The sequence below is a fragment of the Littorina saxatilis genome, linkage group LG15, assembly GCF_037325665.1.
Source record: "Littorina saxatilis isolate snail1 linkage group LG15, US_GU_Lsax_2.0, whole genome shotgun sequence".
In the NCBI taxonomy this organism is placed as follows: Eukaryota; Metazoa; Mollusca; class Gastropoda; order Littorinimorpha; family Littorinidae; genus Littorina; species Littorina saxatilis.
Window position 1 is genome coordinate 29833158 of NC_090259.1, and position 15324 is coordinate 29848481.

Sequence of the window (15324 nt, forward strand, 5' to 3'; positions counted from 1 at the left end):
ACATTTTACAACAACAAAAACACAACAAGAGTGTTCCGATATAACTTTTCACTGGTAACCAGTATCGATTGTAATAATTTTTTACTCAGTCTTAACTCATTATATATTACTAGATGAATACCCGCTTCGCCGGGTACCCGGCTTCGCCGGACCCGGCAAAGCCGGGTGAGTGGCGCACCGTCCATACCCGGCCGCGGCTTCGCCGGGAACTTGGAAGAAGCGGTAGAGCCGACCCGGCTTTGCCGGGTGAGTGGCGCACCATACCCGGCGGCTTCGGGTATCCGGCTTCGCCGGGACGCCACACGAAGGAAGGGAGATAAACGAGCAAAACACTGGAGAAGATAAGGAAGAGTTACTGGGAATGGATGTACAGAAAAACCATAAAAACCAAAATCGGTTCAGCGCTGCGCGCTGAGAGCACGTGTTGAAAATTTTCATCGACCACTGATTGTGTCCGGGGTCTACCTGAATATGCCCACCAAATGTGAAGCAGATCCATCGAGAACTTTGGCCGTGCATCGCGAAGTGACAGACAGACACACACTGACAAGCCGTATATAGATATAGAAACTCACACAGTCTCTCTGGGCTGTACTACGTCCCTTTACTGAGTAGGCTCTTGTCACTGCACATGGTAATCTTGGCTCATGAAACGTAATGTGCAAGTCTGTGCGCTATATTGATGTGATTGATTGTTGCAAAATGTTGATTCAAATTAAAGATGATTTCAGCCTTTTGTAACAAACTAACACTCTACTCTGAGAAAAAAAATCATTGTGTTCAAAATAGATCGAGACAGCAGCAACTAGCTAGCTGCATGCGCTGAGTGTCACTCTGAGAGAATTGTTACACAGTGTACCCCCACACCCCCAATTCAAGACTTCCCCTGTATAAGACCTTGCTTTTTCATATACCTTTTTCATGACCTGTGAAAAGGGTATACTTTTTTGTGCCAGTCGAAGGGTTGCCATTTCTAGAACGAGGCAGCTCGTTTCCGGAAATGCGGCGCTTTGTTGGAAATCAAATAGGGTTTCGGGAAATCCCGATTATTCCAACTCTGCCCCGGATTCTTACTTTGCGCCCAACAATATTTTGATGAATGACTTCCCTTGATTTACATCGACGGCGCTGCCTACATCCGGTTCCCTTTCGTTCCGTGAGCTTAGAAAGCGTTTGAAAACGTCGGCGACGAAGTAGTTTTGGTCGTTTAGTTGCATTTCATTCTGTGAAAACAGTAAATATTCAAAGGTGAGACTTGTTTTGGTCCTTTTTTCTTCGTTTTTAATCTTGCAAATACGGTTCTACAACATGGGAACATGTGGAATGTCGCTGTTGTTGAACCCATCAACATGGCAAACAAGTGCACATTTCATTGAGCTCGAATAATGGAGTCGGGAGATATTTAATTTTCAACGTTATGCAAGAGTTTGACGGTTAAAGCGGGACTTGGGAGCTGAAATTCCCGTCGAGTAGAGTGGTCATAAACTTTGTCGGAGGAAACTTTGAGATAAATAAACTGTCTCTGAAGTTCCACTTTTTCAAATCAAAGGATTGAGTTTTATCATGTGTGCCTTTGACAAACACGTTTTCTTAGTTCTAGTTCTACTTTCAGTCCCTGCTAGAGCTAGTGCTAGTGCTAGGTCAGTTGCTATTTCAGCATTAGTTTTCCTTATGTATCATATTCAAGAATGCTGATTCCTACTGTATTTTGGATTGGATTAATAACAAAATGTAACGAATTTGAGTGTATCTTTGTCTTCAGGTCAGTCAGGAGGCAACATGCCTCCCAATAATCCCTTGACGGTATGGGGCAACGAGAAGACGATGAATCTAAACACCCTGGTACTGACCAACATCCAGTCTTCGCCATACTTCAAGGTCGCCCTGTTTGAGTTGAAAACATACCATGAAGTTATTGATGAGATATACTACAAGGTTTGTTGCATGGCAATGCTTTTTCCATCAGTTATAATCAGTTTGGTTTATACTATTAATTATAGGTATGCTTTGATCAGCCGCCATTCCGTACTTTCATCATACCATCCTGAAGAAGGCAGTTTGTCGTTGCCGAAACATTGATAAAGAGTACTAATCTGGTTAATGCTGTGTCCTCTTTATGTTTTTATTTATTTGTTCAGCAGTTTTTAAATTTTGCAGTTCGATTCGGTACTCCTTATTTGCCAAAAACTAAAAAAAATCATCAGAAATGACGTAAAATCGTTCTGAGATGGTGTGTTAATTTTTTTGTTTTAAATCAGAACTTACAAGTTACATAGATCTGCAACTTTAACTGTTCATGGCTTTATGTTTGTGTGTGTCTGTTGGTATGCTGGTGTTATTATGTAGTATTGATGCAAAAAAAAGGGAGGGAGTCGGTTATGGATTGCTGTCATTGTTGGTAAGAAAATACTGATGAATACAATTACGTTTGTGAGTGTGTGTGCATACAAACTGACATGCACATGCGGCAGGTTTCACGGTTTTCATCACACCACCTCACATTTTCACAACAATAACAAACATTTAATACAGTTAAAATTTTTTATTTATTTGCAAGTTTAATCATTAATGAATGCAAAAAAATCCCTATCAGGGATAGCGGACACCTGTCAGCTGACATATAAGCACCGATATGACCTCCCCTCCCCCCCCTAAATTTGACCAAATTATAAACAGTTTCTGAAGACACACAGCCATTGGCAAAAGCAAAATTTATGGTCTACATACACTTTAAGTTGTTTAACAGTATTGCTATTGAGCTTAATAAATGAAATCTGATTAATATTTACATTATAAAAAGGCTTAAAACGATAGCGCTGAACCAAACTTGACTGTCGTGGCAAAATTCCAACGATAGCGCAATTTCGCCACCTCCAGCATTTTTCTTACCCTACGATCGAATTTGAGAAGAGAGTGGAACCATCACGAGCGTAAGTTCAAACCCAGTACAATCCTTCATGCTATCTATCAAAGCGAATGCAAATTAACAACCTTTTCAGCTCAAAACAAGCGTTAAACTGCCTGAAATGAGTGCATCGCGATCGTTGGAAAACGCTATCGTTGGTGACAGACACACTTTCATTCAGTTTTTAAAGAGAACAAAGCAAACTTAGCAGCAAAATGCATCATCAGTCGAACGAGTTCAAAATGGCGCGTGCGTAGGAATACGTGTCAAGGTCATAACTGTGAAAACGAGACAATAAACTCAACTAAAAAAAAAATTGCTATCGGTTTTTTTTTCACCCGACGCCCCCCGGATAATGATAGCAACATTTTTCAGTTCCAAAACAAGAATTTGACATTTCCATTGCCGTAATTCTGTTCTGTATGTTTATTTACACACAAAAACATATGTTTGTGGAAGAAAATAATGCGTATGCAAAAACTAGGAGGTAAATTGGTTTCCCGTCGTGGCGTATTTCTCCCGACCGACGCTTTCGAGCAGGAGCGGTGATTTTCGACGTCACGATAAAGTAATAAAAAATTGGGTTTTTTAAAAAAATGTTTATATGATTATGACTCGAATTGCATTCCTTTCAAACAATTATCAGGTCTTGATTTTAAAACCTGTGTGGGTTGATACTTTTCGTGTCTCATGATTACGTGATGGTAAAAATCGGGAAATCACGTCTGTCGCAAATTGAACGATAGCAATGTTATTTTAGATCGTAACAAAGCACAAACAACACAAAATGCGCTGACATTGTCTTTTCTATGTCTTTATTCCACCACAAGCAAAAATATACCAAGCATGTTACACAATGCAATCTAAAACAGAAATGATAAGCATACTAACTTTCGATCCAGTGACCAAAGCAATACTGTGAAACCTGCCCTGCAGCAACTAATCATACAGGCAATCAAAATCTCTGCGATAGCAAAAAACCCACAAGACAACTACAGTTTAACACGCGAAAAATGATAGTTTAACCCAGGTGAGAAATGGTGTTTTTCTGTACATGCACAAATTATTTTTCGCCAGAGTGGGTTTAACTTAAATTCATACATTTACAAGGCCAAAATGCTTCAACTTCTGGGGGCATTGCTACGGGAACAACGTGGACCACTGGACCTCCAATGCTATTTATTTCTTTGAAACTCGTTCTGTTTTTAATCGATTGCCTGATCATATGACATAATCTTGTGCCTTAGAGTTAAAAAAAAGTTCACTTCCTTGCATTGAGATCGATGCTTCTACCTCGTAAAAAAAAATCGGCTCTAAACAGAAAAAAATAAAGGTTCAAATAGCATGAATCAGCCATGACTTCAAACAAACATGGCAAAAATTTCACTTTGAAGATATATTTTGTTTTTTAAGATGGGGTTTTCGGAGGTTTCCTGTGTTTTGTTTAGGTTTTTGGAGTAAAGTAGTGCCTGTTTATTTTTTTTGTTTTGTTGTAGGTTGTTTTCTTGACAAATATTTGCTGGAATAAAAGAATTGTTGTCAGACACAGTACTTCTGGCAACAGTCGAGGGATTTCTGAGAATGTTGTGTCATCCATTGTATAATGTATTGCAAGAAAAAGGATCAGTGCAGACTTGAGACGAAGAGTTGCAACTGTCACACTTGCTAGGAGTTGAAATGTGTTGCGTTCTAGGTTAGGTGTTTACGATTCCTAGCATGACAATCAGAAGCTTGCTTCTGCAGAGTATTTCTAGAACGAAGAGAGAGTTTAAGGGTCTACAACGTCACACCGAAAATAAAATTCGTTGTTCTACAGGTGAGCCACCTTGAACCCTGGGAGAAAGGCAGTAGGAAGACGGCTGGCCAGACAGGAATGTGTGGGGGGGTAAGTGTTTATCAAGTTATCTTCAATCAGGTCTGAAAGTGGCGAGTAGAAAAATGCAAATGGCGAGTAGAAATGTTAATCTACTAGCCAAATGCGAGTAAAGTTGCTGAAACAAATGGTTGGTTTGGCGAGTAAAATTTGCTCTCTGGCTAGTCAATTATGAGAAGTACTAGCCAAAGGCCAGTGCCCCATTTTGTGGACTTTCAGCGCTGTCAATGTATATTCACTTGGGCATCTTGCAAGACTAAAAAAAAAAAAAAGGTACATGCCCCACTGTAATAATTGGACTGCAGTGTAATCTCTGCATGAATTTTTTTGTAGAAAGCTGCTGAGGCATACGATATTTCTGTCCAATTGGCAGCTTTTCAGCATTTTTAAAGATTCTTGATATCCTCAGATTGCACAATTTTGCATCATTTGTTTCAAGAAAAAAGTCCAGCGATATCCTGTTATGCTGTAATACAGTGATAGACCTGCTTGTAAATGGTTTTAGGCATAGAAGTTACCAGGCTTTGGAACTGAAAAAAGAAACACACTTGCATCGGTCTCGAATCGCATTAAGTGATGAACTGCTGAAGAGAAGATAAACAATAATAACGAACCAACCATGCTGTCATGCTCTAAATTCCATACTTTGCTGTTTGATTATCCTTCCACATTGAAGCTGGACTTGCTTTCAGGTGCGAGGAGTTGGTGCCGGTGGAATAGTGTCCAGTGCCTTCTGCCTGCTGTACAAGCTGTACACCCTCAAGCTGACCAAGAAACAAGTGATCGGCCTCATCACACACAAAGACTCCCCCTACATTCGCGGTCTTGGCTTCATGTACATCAGGTGGGTTGACTTGTCATTTGGCGTCGCCAGCGTGCAACGCACTCAAAACTTCTTTCAGATGGCCAAAAACTTCAACTTCGGTCGTTTCAGGAGATCTTAGTCTGTGGGGAAATGAAACGATTTTCTTCAAAGACATTTTTGATAACTATGTAGTGCACTGACTTGGGATGTACAATTTTGGTGAGTTCAAAGTTGGTAACTTTCTTATTCTAATACTAGATGATTACCCGCTTCGCCGGGAAGAAGTAGAGCCGAATACCCGGCCGTCGCCGGGGACCCGGCTTTGCCGGGTGTACGCCGGCATCGCCGGCGCACGAAGGAAGGGAGATCTAAAAATAGTAACGTGCAGTGACCTTCTAAATATAGTAACGTACAAACTTGCGGGAATATCGATTGACGCCGGCGCACGAAGGAAGGGAGATCTAAAAATAGTAACGTGCAGTGAAAAACGAAAATCGGTTCAGCGCTGCGCGCTGAGAGCACGTGTTGAAATATCTCATCGATCAGGTTGTGTCCGGGGTCTCTGTCAATAAGCCCACCAAATTTGAAGCAGATCCATCGAGAACTTTGGCCGTGCATGGCGATCAATCACACACACACACACACACACACACAGACACAAGTCGTATATATATATAGATAGTGGAATCCACCCTTGTGTAAGTAAAAGATTTTTTCTGCTTTTTCCTTGTGTTCTGGATTTTTTGGTAGCCTCTTTTCACTTACCTCCATTTTAAGAGGAAGACTCTTTAGGCCTGATTTTCTCTTGGGTTTGATGGTCTGAAGGGGGGAGGGGGGGTTCTGCTGCATTTTAAAATTATCTTCAAAGTGATTTTTTTTGTGAAACTGAACAAGTTTTTTTTTCTCTCCCCAGATTCACCCAGCCCCCTCCAGACCTATGGCCGTGGTATGAAGATTACCTGGACGATGAGGAGGTAAGAATGCCAGGTCCCTCCCCCACCCCCAGCAGCTCAAGTCACAGACACACAAACCAATTCCACCAGCGCTACCACAGTGGAACCCTCCAATTTAAGACTCCCTCCTTTTTCAGACCTTGTTTTCTCAGACTTTCTGTTCATGACCTGTGTAAATTTACCCCCATTTTAAGACTCCCTCCTTTTTCAGACCTTGTTTTCTCAGACTTTCTGTTCATGACCTGTGTAAATTTACCCCCAATTTAAGACTCCCTCCTTTTTAAGACCTTGTTTTCTCAGACTTTCTGTTCATGACCTGTGTAAATTTACCCCCATTTTAAGACTCCCTCCTTTTTAAGACCTTGTTTTCTCAGACTTTCTGGTCATGACCTGTGTAAATTTACCCCCATTTTAAGACTCCTTCCATTATAAGACCCGATTCTCTCAGATTTTTGGAGGTCTTAAAAGGGGGGTTCCACTGTACCAGGCGCGGGAATGGTCCTCGGATCGGCAAATTTCAGAGAAGAGAAAAAATGTCAAAACTTTACAATTCGCTAGAGCATTTTGTATTCTCAAATCGTTTAGGCGTCTTTAAACGGAACAGCTTTGAAGGCGCTAGTGATGACTTCAGCCCATCTCAGTGAGCCCAGTAGTTGATTTTGATTCTGACTTCCGCTGGATTTGGTTTAGTACTCACAGACTAGAGACGTCTCTTGCGTTTTGACGAAGATGTCTTCGGTATCAAACATCCGACCCCCTAGATTTCAGAGGTTTTTATTCTCGGCCATTCCCATGCCTGACTACTACCAGCTTGAGCATTGCTGGTGTGAGAAATGATGAGATGCGCACTACAGTTTATTCAGGAATTTACGATGCAAAGAAATAATTTTATCGTCACTTTGCTTACTGCCTTGTCTTCGGGTCTTCTTGAACAGTTCATGTTGTGGTGCTTTTTTGGTAGCCTGCAATTGTGTTCAGCTAAGTATAAATAGAAGATTGTTTGATGAGAAGTTTTGTCTGCTAAGTTCAGGGGTTAAGCTTCATTTGTCTGCATTTAATATGAAGAAAGTTCAAGGGAGAAATATAGGTCGAAAATGGTTCCAGGAACTGAAAGTCGGATGTACAGATTTAGGGCTTTACATCTTCAAAATGTCAGTCATTAGCTCATTGATAAAATGCCTACATTATTCTCACACACGCCAACAGGCATTTGAAGTAGAGAAAAGGGTTGTTGAAAGAGGTCTTTGAAGTACACATTTTGCAATTTATAGCTAGCGTCCTCAAAACTTCAATGATTACATTTAAAAAACATAATAATTAAAAAATACTTATCGCAGCATTCTTGTTCATGGAACACAACACAGCATTCTTGTATTTGTAACACGCATCAGTGTTGGCGACACAAACACATATCCCATTTCCCTTTGCCCCAACGCTTGCCTTCGGTCAGCTGGTGCTGTCTTCGGCATCTGTTGTAACTGTGGTGAGTATAGCAACGATTTTCTCGTTTTTCTTTAGTTACAAATGTTTTCTTGTTTGCTTGCAAATCTGTAGAGATATAGTAGGGGAAGGGTGGATGAACAAGAAGTAAATACGTCGCACTAAAAATGTACACTTCTGAATCAGTGAATGGTAGTTGCTTACGGAAGTTGGATTAATAATAATGTATCTGTTAATGTGATCTGGTTACTTTTCACTATTTATTGACAATGCTTTTCACCAATGTTGAAAGGTTATCTGCATGATTTTTGTAGCATAGCATTGTTTGGGTCGTCTAAACTTTGAAAGAAAAAACTTCAGAATGTGGAGTTACCTACTCGAGCTTGTTCATCCACTCTTTCTTTGTGTGGGTTTTTGTTTTTAAAATTAGGGATTGAAGTCAACTCATAAAGCTTAGACTCTTATACACACTACAACCTAAGACTACCAGATGGAAGAAAAATTAGAAAAAAAAAGATGAACATGCATTCTTATACTTGCTCGTCTTTGTGAATAGTATTGAGATGTTTCAAGATTAAGTCTGTACGTCTTTCTGAAATGTTGATTTATTGATTAGAATAGGCTGTCAGCTATCTACATATGCTTGATTTGTGTACTTTCTTAAAACTTTTTCTGAACTCCGACAAACTGTCTTGTAAGCATTTTTTGTCTATAACCACAGGGTGTAGCCGGAAAGCTGCCAAGGTGAAGGTCATGTCATGGCGCCTGGGCGCCTCCCGAACCACCTCACGAGAGGTTATATTTCACACTTCCATGCCCCGCAGGGGGGCTGCTTTTGTGATAACTGAACCCATCTAAATGATGCTAAGATGAAGAAAGAAGATAAATTGAGAGAAAAAAGAAGATAAATTGAGAAAAAAAAGATGCAAGATTTTGAAATGTTTGCAGTGATTTTGACAAAGAGAACAGATGTTATAAAGTGTGTGTTGGTATGTGGACAAGAACATGTTGACATCAGAGGAAGAAAAGAATTTAACGCTTCTTTAATTTTCTGTCTAGATTTCTGATATTTTGTTGGAGTGAAGTTTGACCCTATGTGCTAGTTCATTGCTAACAATTGTGAAACTTAAAAAAAGGATGATGGCAAATGTTAAGTCCCTTTGGGCTGAAAGCTAAGTTGAATTTATTTCAAACTTGAAATTCAACAAGAAAGGAAAGCTTGGTAAAGGTTCAATGAGAAGATGGGTTCAGTTGAAATTACCTTCATGATTATTGATTGATGACTTGTATTTAGGAAGACGTGGCTAGGCTTGGGTGCAGATTTTGATCTAGGCTACTGTGCCAGTATTTGACCATTGCATTGAAAGTGGGATTCTGCGCAACATTTGCTTTTTCTTGACTCAGGGAGTAGAGCAAAAAGACAGAAGTGAATCTTTAACTTTAACTCTTCGCTAGTATAATTTCGACATAGCAAGCTAGCAACTTGACACTCCTTGTTGCAACATTTATTGCAAAGATTATCAGTATTTCATGTCACTTTTCTTGGGCCTGTACATGTTAACAAAAAGTTTGGTGTTACTGTTAGGAGCAAGTTTTGGATTTGAAGACAACTATAGAGTTCAAAATAATGATAAGCTCAAGTCACTTCTTGAGAAGAATATCATGGAAACTGTTCAGATTTGAAACTTATTGGTAATTTACTCAGCATGTTATTTCCTTGGTAGAAAGAAAAATATTTGGTATGCTCCCGATCATATTTTTTACATGAGCCTGATAAGTGTAGGTGTAAACACACAGAGTGGTAGATTGGAAAGCTTTCATTGTAAGTGTAAATGCTCAGCGTTGTAGATAGGTAAGCAAAACATTTGCTTGTAATTCTCTGCTCCCCTTGTCACTTGAGTTCAGTAAGGTGGGACGGGAAAGGGGGGGGGCAATGTTCTAGTCTTGTTTAGTTGATTGGATTGATAACTAGCTTGTCTGAACAGAACCCACACACCCTCTTTACAAACTAGCCAGCATCAAAACATCCACGCTCGTTTCCCCCTCGGTCATACTCACGGGACCCTTCCTTCCTTTGCTTTGTGTTGTTGACAGGAAATCGACGTGAAGGCCGGTAGTGGACACGTCATGACCATCGGAGAGATGCTACGCCAGTGGCTGGTCAAGCTGGAATGGTACGCCACGCTCTTCCCCCGCATCCCCGTCCCCATCCAGAAGGATCTGGCCGAGAAGCTCAAGACCCGGCCCCCTGTCTACAACGAGCCGGAGCCAGAGCCGGAGCACATTCCAGACAACGAGGTTTCCTTTGGAGAAGCTGAGAGGCGCAGAGGGTATGTGTCCAGACATATTTGTGCGTATATGGGTCATTTTCCAGAGCTGTGTACCAGAGGAAACCATGTTACAGGGGTGGTATTTCTGTATTTTACTTGGATTGATTTTATTTATAGATAATGGTTCCAAATATATCCTTCGCAGAGAAAGAATTAGAAATAATTGCACATGTAGATTGAGTTCAGTATATTACAAGCATTTCAAAAAAGATCTATCGCGTAACATATAAACCAAAGGATGTGACATGGATTTAAATACTGACATTTAAAAAAATAAATGGAAAGTTGGTATGAACCAGTTTTGTTGACTGTTAGCCTGGGTGAATGTTCGGGTGTCCAGATGCTTTGGCAGGGCTGTGGTGAAAGATGATTGTTCTGTTAAAGGCTGAGTCAGGGTTTGTAAGACTAAGCTATTGTCAAGGCAGATTTTTAAACCGCTCTCGTGATGTGCACACATCCCGTAACATGGCTGTTAATCATAGTATGAAGCCCTTACTGTGCACATTATTAGGTAGATAGATATATACCTTTTGTTGTTAATCAAAATGTTTGTCTTGAAAGGTTTTAATTTGGAGAATCCTCACTGCGATCATATTTTGACAGTGCACTGTTGGTTTTTGTGGCTTTGCATGCGTAACTTGGATAGCGTCTGTGTCTAGTTTTTATTTTTATTTTTTTACTGAATTAGCTACACTATAGTCGAATCAATGATTTTTGTGTGTGCAGAGAACGAGACAACGGCAGAGAACGAGACAACGGCCGAGCAGAGCACAACAACAGCAGTCGTGGTGGGGGGGGAGAGGGAGGGGGTTACCGTGGCAGCCGTGACCACAGTCCTGCAGCCCGCAGATCACCGCCACCACCCAACCGCTACCAGCGATCATCATCACCATCTCATCAACGGTCATCTGCCTCCCGTCGCTCTCCCCCTGCACCCTCTCGTCGATCACCTCCTCCACCCTCTCGTCGGTCACCCCCTCGCCGATCTCCCCCGAGATCGTCGGGCTACTCGTCAAGCTTTGAGCGAGACCTGGCCAGGGAACGTGAACGACAGCAAAGACAGGCGCATGTCACCAGAGACAAGCGAAGGTCAAGGTCACGCAGTCCCAAGGACAGGAGAGACAAACGGTCCCGCAGTCGTGATAGAAAGGAGAGGCGATCGCGAAGCCCCGAACCCCGTAAAGAGCCACCATCACGCAGTTTGGAAAAGAGGGAGAAACGATCAGGCAGTTTGGTGAAGAGGGAGAAACGATCAGGCAGTTTGGAGAAGAGGGAGAAACGATCAGGCAGTTTGGAGAAGAGAGAGAAACGATCAGGCAGTTTGGAGAAGAGGGAGAAACGATCAGGCAGTTTGGAGAAGAGGGAGAAGCGATCACGCAGCAAAGACAGAGGAGATCGCAAAGAATCGTCCTCACATCACAAACGCAGTCACAAGGAGAAAAAAGACAAACACAAAGACAGAGAAGAGAAAACGCACAAACACAAAAGTCGTGATAAAGAACGCCGGTGATGACAGATTGTTATCACTTTAGGTTTCGATGATCTGTGAAGTGTGTTTACCTGTCTTGTTTTCGTTCTTTGTGGCATTTGACTTTGCCTGTGTGGGTGATGTTGGGTTGTCACTGAAGCAATATAGGAGTGATAACAGCGAGTGAATAAACAATGAATCAAAACAAGAGTGTTCGCTGTCAAGCAGCACAACAGCTGTTTAATGTTGGTCACTGAAGTGTCACAGTAGCGATAACAATGAGCGGATAAAGGATGAATCGGGCATGGGAATTGTCCGCCGAAAGGCAAATTTTTGCCCAATTTTTTTTTTGTCCCGCCGAAAAAGAAGTGTTTGCGAAAAAAAAAATGGGGGAGGCAAAAATGGTTCTAAAAACTGAATTTAATGGCAAACTTGGGCTGATGGGGTCTATGTCGACCAAAAGAGTGGGATTCCCTGTAGGTGGAGTTCCTGGAGGGGGATTCCCTGTATACAGGGAATACCACAGGATTTAGTTCCTGTAGCGTGTCGCTGATATCGCTGAAAGTCACGTGATGCTTGGTGACATCGGTAGAATTTGATGTTTTTCAATCTTTTTTGATATTTCTTAGAAATTCGAGTATGGTTTGCAAGTTTTATTGAACAACTCCACCCTGTGGGATTCCCTGTATACAGGGAATCCCCCTCCAGAAACTCCACCTACAGGGAATCCCACTCTTTTGGTCGACATAGACCCCAGCCAAACTTGGAGCTAAGATGACACCAAATTGCACCATTTGAGTACTTTGGAGAGAAAAAATTACGGGGGGGGGGGGGGGGGGCATGCCCCCGGACCCCCCTAGTAAGGCGCCTTTGTTATTACTTAAAAATTTTCAGCCTTTTTTTTTACAATTTTCAATTCCCAAGCCTGATGAATCAACGACTGTTTACAAGTGTTCTTTGTTCTGCACTAAACCTGAGTGTTTGATGTTATGGCGATACTGATAGATCGGTGAACTATTCACTGAAATTATGCAGATTTACACAGGTATATCTTGCATTCATTTATGTGAAGTTGTCATATCAGCAGAAGTTGCATGTTGAATTACAACTGCATCTGAATTCTCTCTTGAGAATCTTGAAAGTTACATACATTGGTACAAAAGTCTTATGGAGTCTAGGAGAAAATTCCTTTTAATTGTATGGTAGAAGTAATTTTAAAGAAATGCAGCAATCTAAGTTCATTTATGATCCGTGTTATCAATGTCATGTGTTGGATGCTGAATACTTGCTTTTTACTTGACAAAAAAAGATTTGGTATGTTCTTTTAGTAAATAAATGATGTTGCATTGTTTTAATACTTGTTGTGTGTGTGTGTGTGTGTGTGTGTGTGTGAGTATGAATGGTTCATGTCTTCAGATGACATCATCCGTACATGAAACATGTTGCAGGTCATGGCACCAGGAAAGTAAATGAAGAAAAAATTCAAACAAATGAAAAATACATTTAATCAAATTGAGACAGACCAAACAGTTTGAGCAGGTGTGCGCATTTTTTTCGTTAAAACAAAAGCAAAAAATAAACGTCCATTCACGAAACTGTTTACTTTTGAAATGGTTGCATGCATCCCTTTGTATCAACAACGAAAATCTTTGCATCTTTGAATGAATCGAAACGCACGAGACTTACCACTCGTGCGTTTCGATTCATTCAAAGATGCAAAGATTTTCGTTGTTGATACAAAGGGACTTGACGCTCACTTTCTGCACGCTGAGAACGCCACTTCCTACAGTGACGCTGAGAACGTTCAAAAATACCATCAAAATATTAATTCTGCCCTACAGCGTTTTAGTTGGTCCATGATAGGTCCAACCATTTGTTTTCCTAATTTATGTCAAGCCTCTGATGCCAAGAAATTGAGTGAAGCCGACCCGCTTTGAATTTTCAACTGTAATATGACTAAGGAGTTACGCCCCTTATCCGTTCGTTATCAAAGCCTTGTGAAGGGAACGTCATGGCTTTGAGTTCAAAATGTCCCCTATTCACATTCATAACTGGAACTGATTAAATTAGCATGGTTACGGAGCACTTCCACTAATACATTGCAGATGCTTCTGAAATAGACGATTTTCGGAAAGGGTTTGTATGGGGTGTGAAAGAGTGAATACCCTTGCTTTTCCTCTCGGACACATGATTGTACACATGCTCCTGTCCACGTGTTTCCGACACACCCCTCGCTAGTGATTGGTCCCTACAATGTTTGTCCGAGTAAAAAACAAGGGCATTCACTCTTTCACAACCCATACAAACCGGACAGAGTTATCTTCGGATTTCGTCTGTTGCTGCACACTGAGTGTCCCATTTGATTTGTTTAATGGTCAAAATAGCCAGACATCTTTTCGTCTGGTATCGTATCTGTCTTTACCGATTGACCCATAAAATCGACTTCGCTACAATTTTGCCTTTGATATTTAATTTTTTTTATTTTTTATTTTTACAAATTGTATAGAATATATTGTCATATAAACACACTGTGACACACACTCTGTGACACACACACACACACACACACACACACACACACACACACACACACACACTCACACACACACACACACTGACACACACACACACACACTCTCTCTATCTCTCTATCTCTCTGTGTGTGTCTCTCTCTCTAAACATAATGTTCTTCTGAAAATTAATGTGCTTTTAATGTACACGTTTCATGAACTTTGAGCATCAGTATTCGTCTTTCAAATACAATTATAACACAAAGTCAACATTCATAGCTAACGTCAGCAAAGTCTTCACAAGTAGAAACGAAGTCTTCCTCCTGGAGAAAACGGGCATCACTAGTTGTCCATGAAAAATACATATCTATGTACACGGTGCAAGTTATACCGTTTTGGCACAGTCTGACATGTCGTCTTTAACAGATCCACAACTGAAACCTAAAATGTTGTGCAGCAGCTGCAGATCCACCAATGTATTGGAATGAAATGTATCAGGTTCAAGTAACGAAGCAGTTCACTTTTGCATCTTTGCGCTTTGTTGACTGTGGCAGCTTCAAGAGTCAAATGAAACACAATCAGGCTGCATGAGTCCTATGGACCTATTGGTTCTAGGTACGTATAATTATAAATATATTTTTCTATCGTAAACAACAACAACAATAACTAAAACAACAACAACAACAACAACAAAAACAACACTCTGACAAGGGAAACAACCGCTGTATATTGCCCTCTGAATTAACAGCAAGATGATTGTCTCCCCTACTGACAATTTTTTCAGCTTTGATGTAATAGACCCTATCGGTATTCCAAGCTCTTGTGATCTCTCGCAAACTTCAGAGCATAGGAAAGCATGCGGTACAGCGATCTCGTGCGAGCTGCACAAGCCAAGGTTCGAAGTTCTCGCGATGTTCAAGGCATAACAAAGAGCGTGTCTCGCGAGAGCTGCTCAGATACCGAAAAGGTCTATTGTTATACCTTGTACGATTTGCTTGGTCACCGATTAAAGAAAAAAAAAAACCCACCACTAAATTATG

At 41.0% G+C, this 15324-nt stretch overlaps 2 protein-coding genes across 7 annotated transcripts in view; both read left to right on the top strand.

Annotated features, from left to right (window-relative positions):
- LOC138949041 (TRMT1-like protein) overlaps positions 1-15324 on the top strand; it is a 322855-nt gene that overhangs the window by 127831 nt on the left and 179700 nt on the right. The gene's annotated exons all lie outside the window — the stretch shown is intronic.
- Positions 1120-13125, top strand: LOC138949036 (pre-mRNA-splicing factor 38B-like). 6 transcript variants are annotated; one of them, XM_070320754.1, is made up of 9 exons: positions 1120-1248; positions 1763-1935; positions 4722-4790; positions 5471-5622; positions 6497-6557; positions 10071-10306; positions 11033-11502; positions 11563-11592; positions 11623-13125. In XM_070320754.1, exons 2-9 carry the CDS (start codon positions 1780-1782, stop codon positions 11814-11816), a joined length of 1368 nt encoding a protein of 455 aa, XP_070176855.1. In that variant the 5' UTR covers positions 1120-1248; positions 1763-1779; the 3' UTR covers positions 11817-13125. The 6 variants fall into 6 exon arrangements, with proteins under 6 accessions (XP_070176855.1, XP_070176853.1, XP_070176854.1 ...); XM_070320752.1 differs by having other exon boundaries at positions 11033-11592; XM_070320753.1 differs by having other exon boundaries at positions 11563-13125.